At 46.9% G+C, this 12,589-nt stretch overlaps 2 protein-coding genes across 20 annotated transcripts in view; one reads left to right on the top strand and one right to left on the bottom strand.

Annotated features, from left to right (window-relative positions):
* The window catches only part of KCNH3 (potassium voltage-gated channel subfamily H member 3), a 142,278-nt gene that overhangs the window by 1,198 nt on the left and 128,491 nt on the right, over positions 1–12,589 (bottom strand). The window lies entirely within an intron of this gene.
* Positions 1–12,589, top strand: part of ITGA7 (integrin subunit alpha 7) — a 99,022-nt gene that overhangs the window by 50,966 nt on the left and 35,467 nt on the right. For 13 of the 19 annotated variants that reach the window (XR_014507989.1, XM_083427311.1, XM_083427320.1 and 10 more), the window contains 3 exons: positions 6,515–6,642; positions 9,510–9,589; positions 11,783–12,038. Coding sequence is in view for 18 of the 19 variants with exons in the window: in XM_083427311.1 (XP_083283437.1) it covers positions 6,515–6,642; positions 9,510–9,589; positions 11,783–12,038 (464 nt within the window). In the remaining variant the exon portion in view is untranslated. Of the gene's footprint in view, positions 1–6,514; positions 6,643–9,509; positions 11,126–11,482; positions 12,039–12,589 lie in introns of all 19 variants that reach the window. The other 6 variants (XM_083427314.1, XM_083427315.1, XM_083427316.1 and 3 more) reach the window with 2 other exon arrangements.

The following is a 12,589-nucleotide window of genomic DNA, read 5'->3' as shown; positions in this document are numbered from 1 at the left end:
TGGGGTCAGAGTGAGTTCTTTACAGGCCAGGATTAAAACTCCCCCCCTGGGACTTTGCTGAATTTTCTGCAGCACGGATATAGCTGAGATCAGAGGGTGCGTTTTGCTAGGGAAGACCAGGGAAGAGGAAGCTTTCATCTTGACCCTGCCATCTTTCCCCTCTGCTCTCGGTGGCTCATCTTATCTTGATTAATTACTCAGAGGCAGCTTATTTATTGCATATGCCCGTTCCTGGCATTGCCGCAGCTGTGCTCACCAGGCATCATTCCTCCTTCATTACGAACACAGCCCCCAACTAGTTTGTCATTAGTTCCAGATCAGTGCCTGAGGTATCGTTGCTGCTGTATCCCTTGCCAGGCCAAGGCAGAGCCGCTTACAGAGGGGTCCCTGTGCCCAAAGCTATGGAGAAAGTTTCAAGAAGGATGGTAGAAAGGCACCTACGTCCCCCTTCCCCAGGATTTTAGAGGCAAATCCTTAGAAAGCCAGGCTGCTTCTGCTCTCCACCAGATTCTATATTTGGGGAAAAGTGCAAGATCAAGGGATTTTCTGCTCAGTTTTATTAGTAACAGGTCCCTTTTCTAGATGCAGATTCTCCCCTCTCCTCTAATAGCCAGGATTCACCACCCTGTCATTGGGTAGAGAAGACATACCACCCCCTTCCTAACTATGGAGTTTTTAAGAAACATTCTACATATTCACGCTGGTAGCATAAAGCTAAAGGTTAAGCTTTCAGAGACAGTCTCTGCTGTGGGGAAACCAGGGCGCAGTTAGCACTTCTCTGGCAACTTCCCATATATCCTTATGGAAGTTACCCTTCCCTTCTGAAGGCCTAGGTTTTGAAAACTATTTGTGTTGTGATGTGTGTGTTTTGAAGGAAGTTATAAATTTGTAATTTGCTGCACTAAAACGATTCCCTCTTTCATTTCTTCACTTCAAAAGCTCTCAAGTTAACCCATGTAAACTTGTGTGTATCAGGATCTTTCTTCTCCTCTCTGCCCCTGTGGTGGATTACCAATCCAGCACAGCAGCCTTACTGGGCAAAGAAGGACTGTGTGGGTTTTTTTCTCATTCCAGCACCAGCAGAGAACAACTTTAGGATTGTTCGCACTTTTGTGTCCTCTTCTGTTTTGTGTGTGCACAATTGAGCAGGGGAATGCATAGCTGTTTGTGCCTTTTTATGGCATAATGAAAGCTTCCCTCTGTGACTTCTTGAAAACTTCTGTAATTGTGGCGATTATCATGCGTTTATGCCCTTTGAATGTATTAATGTATATGGATGAATGTTGTGGAGGACTGAAAATCTAGGCTTCCTAGATGTAAGGTCAGAGAACTGATCCACCTAATTTTGTATTGTGTAATAGCTGTCTAGAGTAATGTCTAGGAACTATCTTTATTAAAAAACACACACCCTGAAATTCTCAGCTACCCATATTCTGTTCCAGATGCAATTTCCCATTCCACCCTCCTGGCATCCTTACCAAGCTGACAGCCCTGGCCATCATTCTTAGCTCTCCATCTCCATCCTTAAGTGTAGATTCATCTTCACCCCTTCATTCTGAGGGGCATTCATCATGAGGGTGTTTATTGCTTTGCATCCGGCCTGAAGGCATCTGCGCAAGTAGGGGAGAAAGGTCATGTGTGTGGACTGGCAGGTGCAGATGAGCCCTGCCTCCAGCTTTCCTTGTGCCCCGTAGCCAGGAAACCTGGCAGCAGCTAACATTGGATGGGGCTTCTGCAGTCATAACACAGCACCATAACAAAGGTTGCAGCTGCTCAGCATACTAAATTGTCATATTGGCCATGGTGCGTAGGCGGATGCCTTGAGTACCCATGATTGCCCACAACATAAAGGTCCCAGCCTGACCCCCTCCTCTGGCAACCTGCACAGAATTTTGCTCAACGGTTGCCATTAATTTGACTTTAATTAATTTTTATAATGGAATGTTTTTAGACTGTTTGATTATTTGATTGTTTGATTATTTAATTGTTGTTAGCCGCCCTGAGCCCGGCTTCGGCTGGGGAGGGCGGGATATAAATAAAATTTTTTATTATTATTATTATTATTATTATTATTATTATTATTATTATTATTATTTTGCCATATTAAAGCATTCCTGTGCTAGATTTCCCCCTTCAAACCACCCCTCTTCTCATGAGACCCTTTCCTGGTAAGCACAGTCAGTTGAATCTGACATTCTGCTTTGGCTCTCTTGGGGGAAATCATTTATGAAAGCATATCCCCCCCCCAACTGTTGCAACCCACTTGTTTGGCCATGTTCATGGAAAATCTTTGTACAGAAGCCATGACAATCCAGTGGGAAGAGCCTCTAGGTCCCTGAGAGGAGGAGAAGCAGGATGTTGGATGTGGGGAAAAAGGAGAGTGCTTTAAAAGCTTCATTCCCCAAAGGAGCTGACATTCACAAGGGTTTGGAAAAGTTTGGGCCTCTAAAACAGTGGCATGCACACTGGAGCTTGTAGACCTCGGCAGGGTGTGGATGGATTATATGGGCTACTACAGTGAATACAGTGGTACTTCAGGTTACATATGCTTCAGGTTACAGGCTCCACTAACCCAGAAATAGTGCTTCTGGTTAAGAACTTTGCTTCAGGATGAGAACAGAAATCGGGCTCCGGCGGCGCGGCAGCAGCAGGAGGCCCCATTAGCTAAAGTGGTGCTTCAGGTTAAGAACAGTTTCAGGTTCAGTACGGACCTCCGGAATGGATTAAGTACTTAACCCGAGGTACCACTGTACTGCCACTTTCTACGGCAGCAAGGGGAGGAGAGAGAGAGAGAGAGAGATCTATGCTACATCTTCAAAGTTGGTCTGAAAGAGTCAGGAAATTCTGGAAAAGGGATTCCAAGGTTTCACAGAAGCACCAGGCTAAGCAAAGGTGGGGAACCTGTGACCATCCAGATGTTGTTGGACTCCAACTCCCATCAGCCCCAGCAAGCTCAGTCAATGGTCAGGGATGCTTAAGGTTGTAGTCCAACAAAGTCATGTTCCCCTTCATCCGAAATAAAGAAATGTATAGGACCTTTCTTCTCCTGGGGTTCAGATTTTGATGTGTTCCTTGATAAGTACTGACTCCTGTTCTCCTGTTCTGCAGCTCTTAGACCAAGTATACAGAAGTTACTAGCCTGATTTTTAAGAAACTGTCCAGCTGGAGTTGGGAGTTGGCAGAGGACCAGCCCACTCCATTTCTCTGCAGGGCACAGAGGAGGCAACTTCCCTCCTCTGGCAGCTTGGTTTCTGTGCTGAGCACAGAGAGACAGGGCACCCAGTCCCTTCTCTGCCAGCCTGCTTACCCTTGTCTCCTGAGGCTACCGGGAAAATACTCAAATGGTTAAGTCTTGAGTATGTGTCTGGTGATTGCTGGCAAAATAAGTCCTTCCCAGCCCTGTTTGGAGATGTTAAGAATTGAATCCAGAACCTTGTGCATGGGAATCATGTGTTCCACCACAGAGCTACAGCCTTTCCCCTTAAGATTGTGTTGCATCACATTTTTCTGGGTCTGTCTCATGCTACAAACTGTTTGCCATTTGTACTAATTTTTGCTTTGATTATGTAAAATACAGTTTCGGATTTTTTTAAAAAAAATTTTTGGTAGTACTGCCGTTTTTCGCTTTATGCCTTGTTAGGTATTTTATTATGGTAAGCCGCCTTGAGTTTTCATTTTCAAATCCAGTGTATACGCTTTTAAAGCAAGTGTGCAACTGAGTAAATACATAAAACAGCCCCACAAAACTGACTGGTGTAGGGAAGCCTCAGGATATAGTTCAGCCTGGGAGCTTTCTCTTTAATCTGTTTTGATATTGGACTATGAGAGAGAGCTGGGGGGGGGGGGGGAGAGAAGCTGCCCTTGTTTCTTAAGGCAAGTGTGAAACAGTTTGTGGGCTGGTCGAAATCGCTTCGTGTCCCTGTTCATAAAGTGCCTCAAGAGCTGGAGGGAGGGAGGGCGCGACAGCTGCAGTGGAGATCCAGGAACAGGTGATGGATGCAAATGTTGTGGTCTGAGAGGCGCATGGTTGCTGAGGAGTGCGCTGCTGCTGCTGCTGCTGCTGCTGCTGCTGCTGCCGCCTCTCCTTGCTGGAGGAAGGGATTGAAAGGTCTACCGCTCTGTTCACCACTTCCCCTCCACCCTTCTCACTCCCCACAAAACTGCCCGTGGCGGAATTTGATTTCATTTTCCCTTTTAACTAATTGGCGTTTTCATTAAGCCCCTTAATGTCGTGGGGAGGGGGAGGGGTGGGATGCTCAAGGTCACTGAGGCACAGTGCGTAGTGGAAAAGAGGCAGGCAGCCTTAGCCAGCTCAGCAGAAATCAGGTTCCCCAGTGCTTTTTAGCCCTCTTTGTTTCGTTCTCCCATGCCTTCATTGGTGCTTTCTCCTATATATCATACCTATGCTGGCAGACCCTCTCAAGTCCCATAAGCAATCCTGGTTTCTGATTTGATCCCAGAATGTCCTGCTTTTCCTTAGGATGCCCGTATTTTCATTGGGGAAATGTTGGAGGGTATGGAGTTATGCGACCCCCCCCCCCAAACCAAAGAGATAAGTAACTATACAACATTTGGGAGACCTCTGAAGGCAGCCCAGTATAGGGAAGTATTTTTAATACTCTGTTTATGTTTTTGTATATGTTGGAAGCCACCCAAAGTGCCTGGGGCAACCCAGTCAGAAGGGAGGGACGACACAATAATAATAATAATAATAATAATATAATGGATGTTCCTATTTTCATCTGGGAAATGTTGGAGGGTATATGCTGGTGCAGCCACCCCCTGCACTTATGCCCAAATCACCCTATTCTTTTTCCAATGCTTGTTCAACCCACTTTTTGTTGCAGTAGCAAACTGTTCCCTGAATTACTACAAAAGACTGTCAGCTTTCCTTCACTTTCCACACCCAGTCAAACCTCCCATCCTTTTATTCAAGACTGCCTGTCCTTCATATAGCGTGCCTGTTTATTTTTATTATTATTATTATTATTATTATTATTATTATTATTATTATTATTATTTATCTCGCCTTCACCCTAAAGCTCCAGTACAGGTTACAGCAATTAAAACACAATGTTAAAAACAGTTTAAAACAACTCACAAACAGAAGGAAGTACTAAAAGCAGCACCATCAGCACACAAATCATCATAAAGGCACAATAAAAAGGATGTCTGGATGGGCTCTTAGATTGCACAAGCACTCTATGAAAATTATAGGCCCGTAGTCTGGGGCTTTATTGGCCTGTTTGATCAATCTGGCCCTAGTCAAAAAGGCCTCTGTTTCTGCTGTTAGAGGGGAAAATAATCAAGTTCATGGCTAGTTATAGACAGAAACTGTGAACTCTATGAGAATCACCAAAATGGAGCTCAGAGACTACCAGGGCTCTGTGGACCACAGTTTGAGAATCTTTGAGTCTCTACACTGACTGGCAGCAGTCCTCTAGAGCAGGGGTTATCAACCTGGTCCCTACTGCCCACTAGTGGGCATTTCAGAATTCTAGGTGGGCGGTAGGGGGTTCTACGGCACAAGCTGAATCCTCCTTCCATCGGTTGGTATAAAAAGGTTGACTACCCCTACTCTAGGGTCTCAGACACTGGTCTTTCTCCATGTTGTGTGACCTGCATGTGTGGTAAATGCTGCATGCTGCATGTGTGGCTTTGCAAATGCCGTGAGTGTGTAGGAGTGGTGCATATCTCTTGTGTTCATGCATAAATGAGCACAATCACTTTGGCCATGACCGCTCATGTGCCTGTGGCTCTTGGAGGGCTGCCCGGCCTGAAGGTGGCCCTCAAACTGAAATTGGTTAACCATCTCTGTGTGGAGTCAAGGATAGCTCATGAGACAACCAAACAACAAAACCAGTGACAGGAACAATGAAGAAAATGTAATAGAGACCACAAAGACGCTGGTGTGAAGGAACTGGAACTGTAGTTCCCACGGAAAGAAGATGATGATTCGAAGACTAAATGACTTGAAGACAAAGTTGGTTTTTTGGTAGTGGGGAAGGGACAAACCAAAAAGATGTCTATTAGGTAACCTTCTGAAATAATTTTCAGAACCCAGCGGCCAGAGACAGACTTTTGCCAGGCGGGAAGAAAGCTGGAAAGGCGATCCCCAACCCAGGACAAGGACCCGCCATTGGTTTCATTGTTTGGTTGCCAACATGAGACAAATTAGTTTTTGTCCAGCACATGATTTTAAGGATCGATGTAAGGGAAAGTGTGTGTATGGGTACACAAGCCTTTGGCATTTTCCTTTGTAGATAAATACAGGCAGAAGAGAAACTGCCATCTATGCTTCTGAGATAGGGGGTGGAGTAGAATGTGCCTTAGCTTAGGACCCCCCTATCTTTTACCCTGTCTTAGCCCTGAGCATCCCACAGCTGCCCAGTTGCAGTGGGACCAGGGATATGAGCATGCTTCTAGTTGCTGCCCCCGCCACCCCAGGGACCCCTGTCACACTCTCCCAGCTCTCTTTCTCCGTCCCGCTAACGCTCTGCTCCATTTCTTTCAGGTTGTTGGTGGGAGCGCCACAGGCGGCTGCTTTGCCGGGTCAAAAGGCCAGCAGGACTGGCGGCTTGTATGCCTGTCCCCTGACCCATGAGATTAATGACTGCCAACGAGTGCCCATTGATGAGGGAGGTAAGTGAGCAGCACTGTGAAAACACCCAAGGCTGTCACATGCTCTAGTTATCTCTTGCTTGGACTACAGCAATGTGCTCTGTGTGGGGCTACCTTTGAAGGTGACCCGGAAAGTACAACTTATCCAGGATGCGGCAGCTAGACTGGTGACTGGGAGCAGCCGCCGAAACCACATAACACCGGTCTTGAAAGACCTACACTGGCTCCCACTACATTTCCGAGCACAATTCAAAGTGTTGGTGCTGACCTTTAAAGCCCTAAACGGCCTCGGTCCAGTATACCTGAAGGAGCGTCTCCACCCACATCAGCTAGGTCCAGACACTGAGGTCCAGCTCCAAGGGCCTTCTGGCGGTTCCCTCACTGTGTGAAGTAACGTTACAGGGAACCAGGCAGAGGACCTTCTTGGTAGTGGCGTCCGCCCTGTGGAACACCCTTCCACCAGATGTCAAAGAGAAAAACAACTACTAGACTTTTAGAAGACATCTGAAGACAGCCCTGTTTAGGGAAGCTTTTAATGTTTAATAGGTTATTGTATTTTAGTGTTCTGTTCAAAGCCGCCCAGAGTGGCTGGGGAAACCAGCCAGATGGGCAGGGTATAAATGATAAATTATTATTATTATTATTATTATTTGTCATTCAGTGTCTGATTTGGATCAGGGTGATTAAACTGGGGTCAGTTTGGAATTGGAGTTGGGCATGATGATGATGATGATGATGATTTTATTTATACCCCACCCATCTAGCTGGGTTTCTCCAGCCACTCTGGGCAGCTTACAGCATATCTAAAAACATAAAACAGGGATGTCCAACAAGTCGATTGCGATCTACTGGTTGAACCCCTGGAGGTTTTGGTAGATCACGATCGATCGCTGGCTCCTCCATCCGGCCTCGCCCTGTCCTCTAGATCGGCAGTACGGAAGATGGAGGTCTCGCTGTGAGACCGACTGTTTCATAAGCAATCCCTTGGTGAGTGGTTTAATTCATTTTTTCCTTTGCCCTGTCCCCCCCCCCCCCAATGGGTTTACCCTCCCCTAAAAAAAGCTCATCAACTTTGCTCCGAACTCCCCCAAAACAGGATGTTCCTCCCTAAAAAAAGCTCAACAACAACTTTGACCTGAACCTGAAACACCCCCCCCCCCCCAAATTGGGTAGATCATTCTGTCCCTGACATAAAACATCAAGCACTAAAAACCTCCCGATACAGGGCTGCCTTCAGATGTCTTCTGAAAGTTGTATAATTCTTTACCTTCTTGACATATAAAGGGTATGTTCAGGGAGGGTGCCACTGCCAAGAAGGCCCTCTGCCTGGTTCCCTGTAACTTTGCTCTCACAGTGAGGGAACCAGCAGAAGACCCTTGGAGAAGGACCTCAGTGTTTGGGCTGGGCAATGGGGGTGGAGGCGCTCCTTAAGGTATGCCGATACCAATTCCTGCATTCTGTTCATGGCTTAATTTGATCCTGCCTGGATTTTCCACAGTGTAAACCTGCAACCTGCTTTTCAGCCACCTACTCACACTCTGAACATGTTAAGTAAGAATTGGTTGTGTGACTGAACACATATTGATGACATTTCCCTTACCATTATGTAACAATACCCTGCTCTCACAAGCTTGCCCCAGCACCTTGACCTCCAGAAATTTAGCACAAGCTGTACTAAAGCTAGTCCGGATTATGGTTCCTAAATCTTATCTGGATCAATTCAGTTCTCCTTAGAGGACAATAAGGAGTATTTCTATGGACACTGGCTTGGATCGGACACCTTGGCATTCCAGCATAGAATTATGCTGCCAGTCTCACACCCTTTTCTGGGTTCCTACCACATTGTTACAAACATGCTTCCCAGAGTATTCTATTCCTTAGGAGCAAACTACGTGTGATACGGGAGGTCGGCAATTAAATTTGCCATATTTCTTAAAAGTGACTGGAGGTGTGCATTAGGTGGACGGGAGCAACAGTACTATGTGAGGGAGATTTTATGCTGCATCTCCAGCCCAAATTGTCTCCATGGAGCTTCAGAGAGAAACACAGAACTACAGTGGTGCCCCGCAAGACGAATGCCTCGCAAGACGGAAAACCCGCTAGACGAAAGGGTTTTCCGTTTTTCGATGCGCTTCGCAGGACGAATTTCCCTATGGGCTTGCTTCGCAAGACGACAATGTCTTGCGAGTCTTGAGATTTTTTTCCGCTCCCCACCCCTTTTTTCTAAGCCGCTAAACCGCTAATAGCCTTTTAGCAGCTAATCCGCTAATCCCTTAAGCCTTTAATAGCCGCTAAACGCCGCTAAACCGCTAATAGCGCTAATCCGCTAAGCCGCTAATAGGGTTGCTTCGCAAGACGAAAAAACCGCTAGACGAAGAGACTCGTGGAACGAATTAATTTCGTCTTGCGAGGCACCACTGTACTTGCATTGTACCTGCTCTTAACTTAGAGATCCTGTCAAGGCCCATGCGTGCCAAGTAAAATCCTGGCCAGTGCACCAACACAGATTCATTACGGCTGCTCTGTTGAGTGCATTCAGCATACCAGAACTGCTGAATATGGCAGGGCCCAGATTGACACCTGAATATCAATCTGGCTCATGGCTGCTTTGGGGAGAGATTTAATACCCCCCCCCCACCCCACAGTCTTTATGCAAATCAGGCACCGTACATCTAATTTTAGTTCAAGAGGCCCATTTGTGGATCTCCCAAGAAACAAGTAGTCTGGCCCTCACTGGCCACCGGATTGGTTGAGGTTATTTCCCGTCCCAGCGTATTAGGAGAGGAGCAAATGCTCCATATCCTGCCCTGCATAATGGAGGGATGAGCTTGAATCCTCTCCCAAAGTTGAGATTGATATCGCCTCTCCATCTCCTCCACACCTTGCAGTTGACCTGAAGAAGGAGAGCAAGGAGAACCAATGGCTGGGAGTCACCGTCAAGAGCCAGGGCCCCGGCGGCAAGATTGTGGTCAGTGGCCATGGATGGATGGATGGGTGGGTGGTCATTCTGTTAACCTGTTTGGGTCTGGATTTCAGAATATAGGCTGCTGTCCTCTGTGTTGTATATAGCAGGAGAAGAAGCTCCTTGCTCTTTCCTCAGGGTTTTTTCTTTGGGGAGGGGGGAGGGACGGTTTAGTGCAGTGGTTCCCATTCTTTTTTTGGCCATGCCCCACCTAAGCATCTTTAAAATCCTGATCTTCGCCCCCAGTGACAAAAAATGCTTATTATTCAAAAAGCAAACTCCTATTCACATGGAGGAAGCCTAAAAGGCAATTCACTGTTAATAACTCATTCTCGAATTGCCCCCCTTAAAAACCAGATTGCCCCCTTCCCTGTGGGGCATGTGCCCCGTGTTGGGAACCATGGGTTTAGGAGATAGTGGCAAGAGTTATGTGGAAGCAGGTGGGTGGAGGGATATAAAAGGAGACAGATTTCAGATGAGCTGAGGACAGATGGGATAAAGTGAGGTTAAGAAGAGCGCCCCCCCTTTTGTGTTCACATTAGGGCTGGGTGATATCTGGTTGTCAACATCGCAATATATCACCAGATGAACATCGCAATATACTGATAACATCGTGATGTCTGAAATAATTGGCTGGCGTCAGGGCTTTTGCCACATCATGATTTTTGCCTAGCACACCAAACGTGCATCATGATTTGTGATATATTGCCAGGTCAAAAATTACGAAACCCATAGTAGGATATGAACTCTAAACCAGTTTTGGATTATCATATTGACACTGTATATCGTCCAGCAGTGGAAACCAGTTCTAGGTCATTTGGTAGGTGGGGTTATTCAGAAAGGTGTTCCTGTATTTCACACACCCGTTAAGAGGATCACATTCAGTGGAGTTCTGTGAGGCTCTCCTAGGTATCTATTCTGCTTCCTGGATAGAAAGTTCAGCTTTTCTGTGTCTTGTAATTGAAACACCCTGGGAAGGGGTGTATAGTTGGGGAAGGCTCAGCTCTGATAACATCCACATGAATAAATCATTCTAGTGGTGTGTTTGCTGTTTTGTAAAGAGGAACACACACTTCTTTACACCTGTGTCACTTGGGAACAGCCCAGAAGTCAGGATGTATTAAGGATCTGTTGATCTGAAATAACAATTTGTGAACATGGTCCGTGTTTGAGCCAATTTACACCATCAGAGAAAGCACACACTTAAGTTCTTTGTGCACATGGAAAGCCAGTGTGTTAGGGAATAGGTTAGGCCAGCCCTTATTACTGACATGATTGCTTTCTGAGTGCAGGGATCTTTTTTACTTTTTAAACGACACTGCCGGCATGGGCTGCCATATGTCCGGATCTATCATTTTTATTGTATTCTGTATGTGTTTATGACAATAAACTTGAAATTGTCAACCCTAGATATACACGGATGCTGTTCATTGTGGAGGGAAGTTGTGCAAACTAAGAGTTGGGCCTTCTTTCTGAATGACCTTGGGAAGAGAAAGCACAACTCATTGATTATGCTTTCCTGCTTTTTGAAATCTTCTAACAGCATCAGGGGACACGGGTGGCGCTGTGGGTAAAAGCCTCAGCGCCTAGGGCTTGCCGATCAAAAGGTCGGTGGTTCGAATCCCCGTGGCGAGGTGCGCTCCTGTTGTTCGGTCCCAGTGCCTGCCAACCTAGCAGTTCGAAAGCACTCCCGCGTGCAAGTAGATACATAGGGACCGCTTACTAGCGGGAAGGTAAACGGCGTTTCCGTGTGCGGCTCTGGCTCGCTAGAGCAGCGATGTCACGCTGGCCACGTGACCCGGAAGTGTCTCTGGACAGCGCTGGCCCCCGGCCTCTTGAGTGAGATGGGCGCACAACCCTAGAGTCTGTCTGGCAGGGGTACCTTTACCTTTTTAACAGCATCATCGGTTTCTCACCCTGGAATATTCCCCTTCCACCTGTTTATGTGTGTGTCCTCAGTAAGCTTTCTTACCCAAGAACTGACTTAGCTTGGAGTAAATGTTGTCATATGGTCTTCCATATTGGGACATTTAAATACCTTCTGCTTAGATACCATAAGGGAGCAATTAAGCCACGCAAATAGCTCCCTGGGTTAAATGTTTGATATAACCACGCAGTTCTGTGCAGGAATGCCAGAAGGCAGCAGGTTTTTTTCCCCTAACCACTTTTCCATGTCCTTTCCCTTCCCATGTATCCCAGACCTGTGCCCACTTGTACGAAGCACGTAACCGGGTAAACGAATCTCTGGAGACGAGGGACGTAATCGGCCGCTGCTACATGCTCAGCGAAGGGCTGCAAGTCTCTGACGAACTGGATGGCGGCGAGTGGAAATTCTGCGAAGGGCGGCCCCAGGGACACGACCGCTTTGGCTTCTGCCAGCAAGGGGTGGCGACCGGCTTCACTGCTGATAGGCATTATATCCTCTTTGGAGCGCCTGGTACCTACAACTGGAAGGGTAAGCAGGCACACATATGCCTGACCCAGGGTGCATGGGGAGCGTTAAATAACATAGCTCTGACCCGACATCCGTCAGCATTATGCAAACCGACTGTGCTGGGTTTGGAGGCTATGATAGCCTCCAGCGGGCCGGTTGGTGAAGGTCCTGTTGCTTCCCCCAAAATTAGAGAATGGAGCGTGGCCAGAGGGCATCCTCCTTGCCATTTCCATTTCCTTCGGAATGTGCCTTCTTTACCAAGCACAGGGTCAGCCTGGTCAGACCTCTGGTTCATTCTGCTCAGTATTGTCTGCACTGCAGCTGCTCCCCAGGGTTTCAGGCAGAATTCCCCCCCACCCCCCGGAAGATGCCAGGAGTGAAATCAGGACTTCCCGCATGTGCTCTGTCATTGAGCTAAGGTGAGGTTACGAGATTTTTTTCAATGAATCCAGGGACACTTTTCAACTTCAATTGATTTTGTATGGGGACTGATTTGTAAATCCGGGGACTGTCCCTGGGAAATGAATAAGTTAAGGTCCTTATCCAACATGACCAGTACTGCACCTCTGTGC

Source organism: Podarcis tiliguerta (genome assembly GCF_965153285.1).
Source record: "Podarcis tiliguerta genome assembly, chromosome: 2".
Lineage (NCBI taxonomy): Eukaryota > Metazoa > Chordata > Lepidosauria > Squamata > Lacertidae > Podarcis > Podarcis tiliguerta.
The sequence above is the reverse complement of the archived record's forward strand: the minus strand, read 5'-3'. Positions and strand labels throughout refer to the sequence as shown.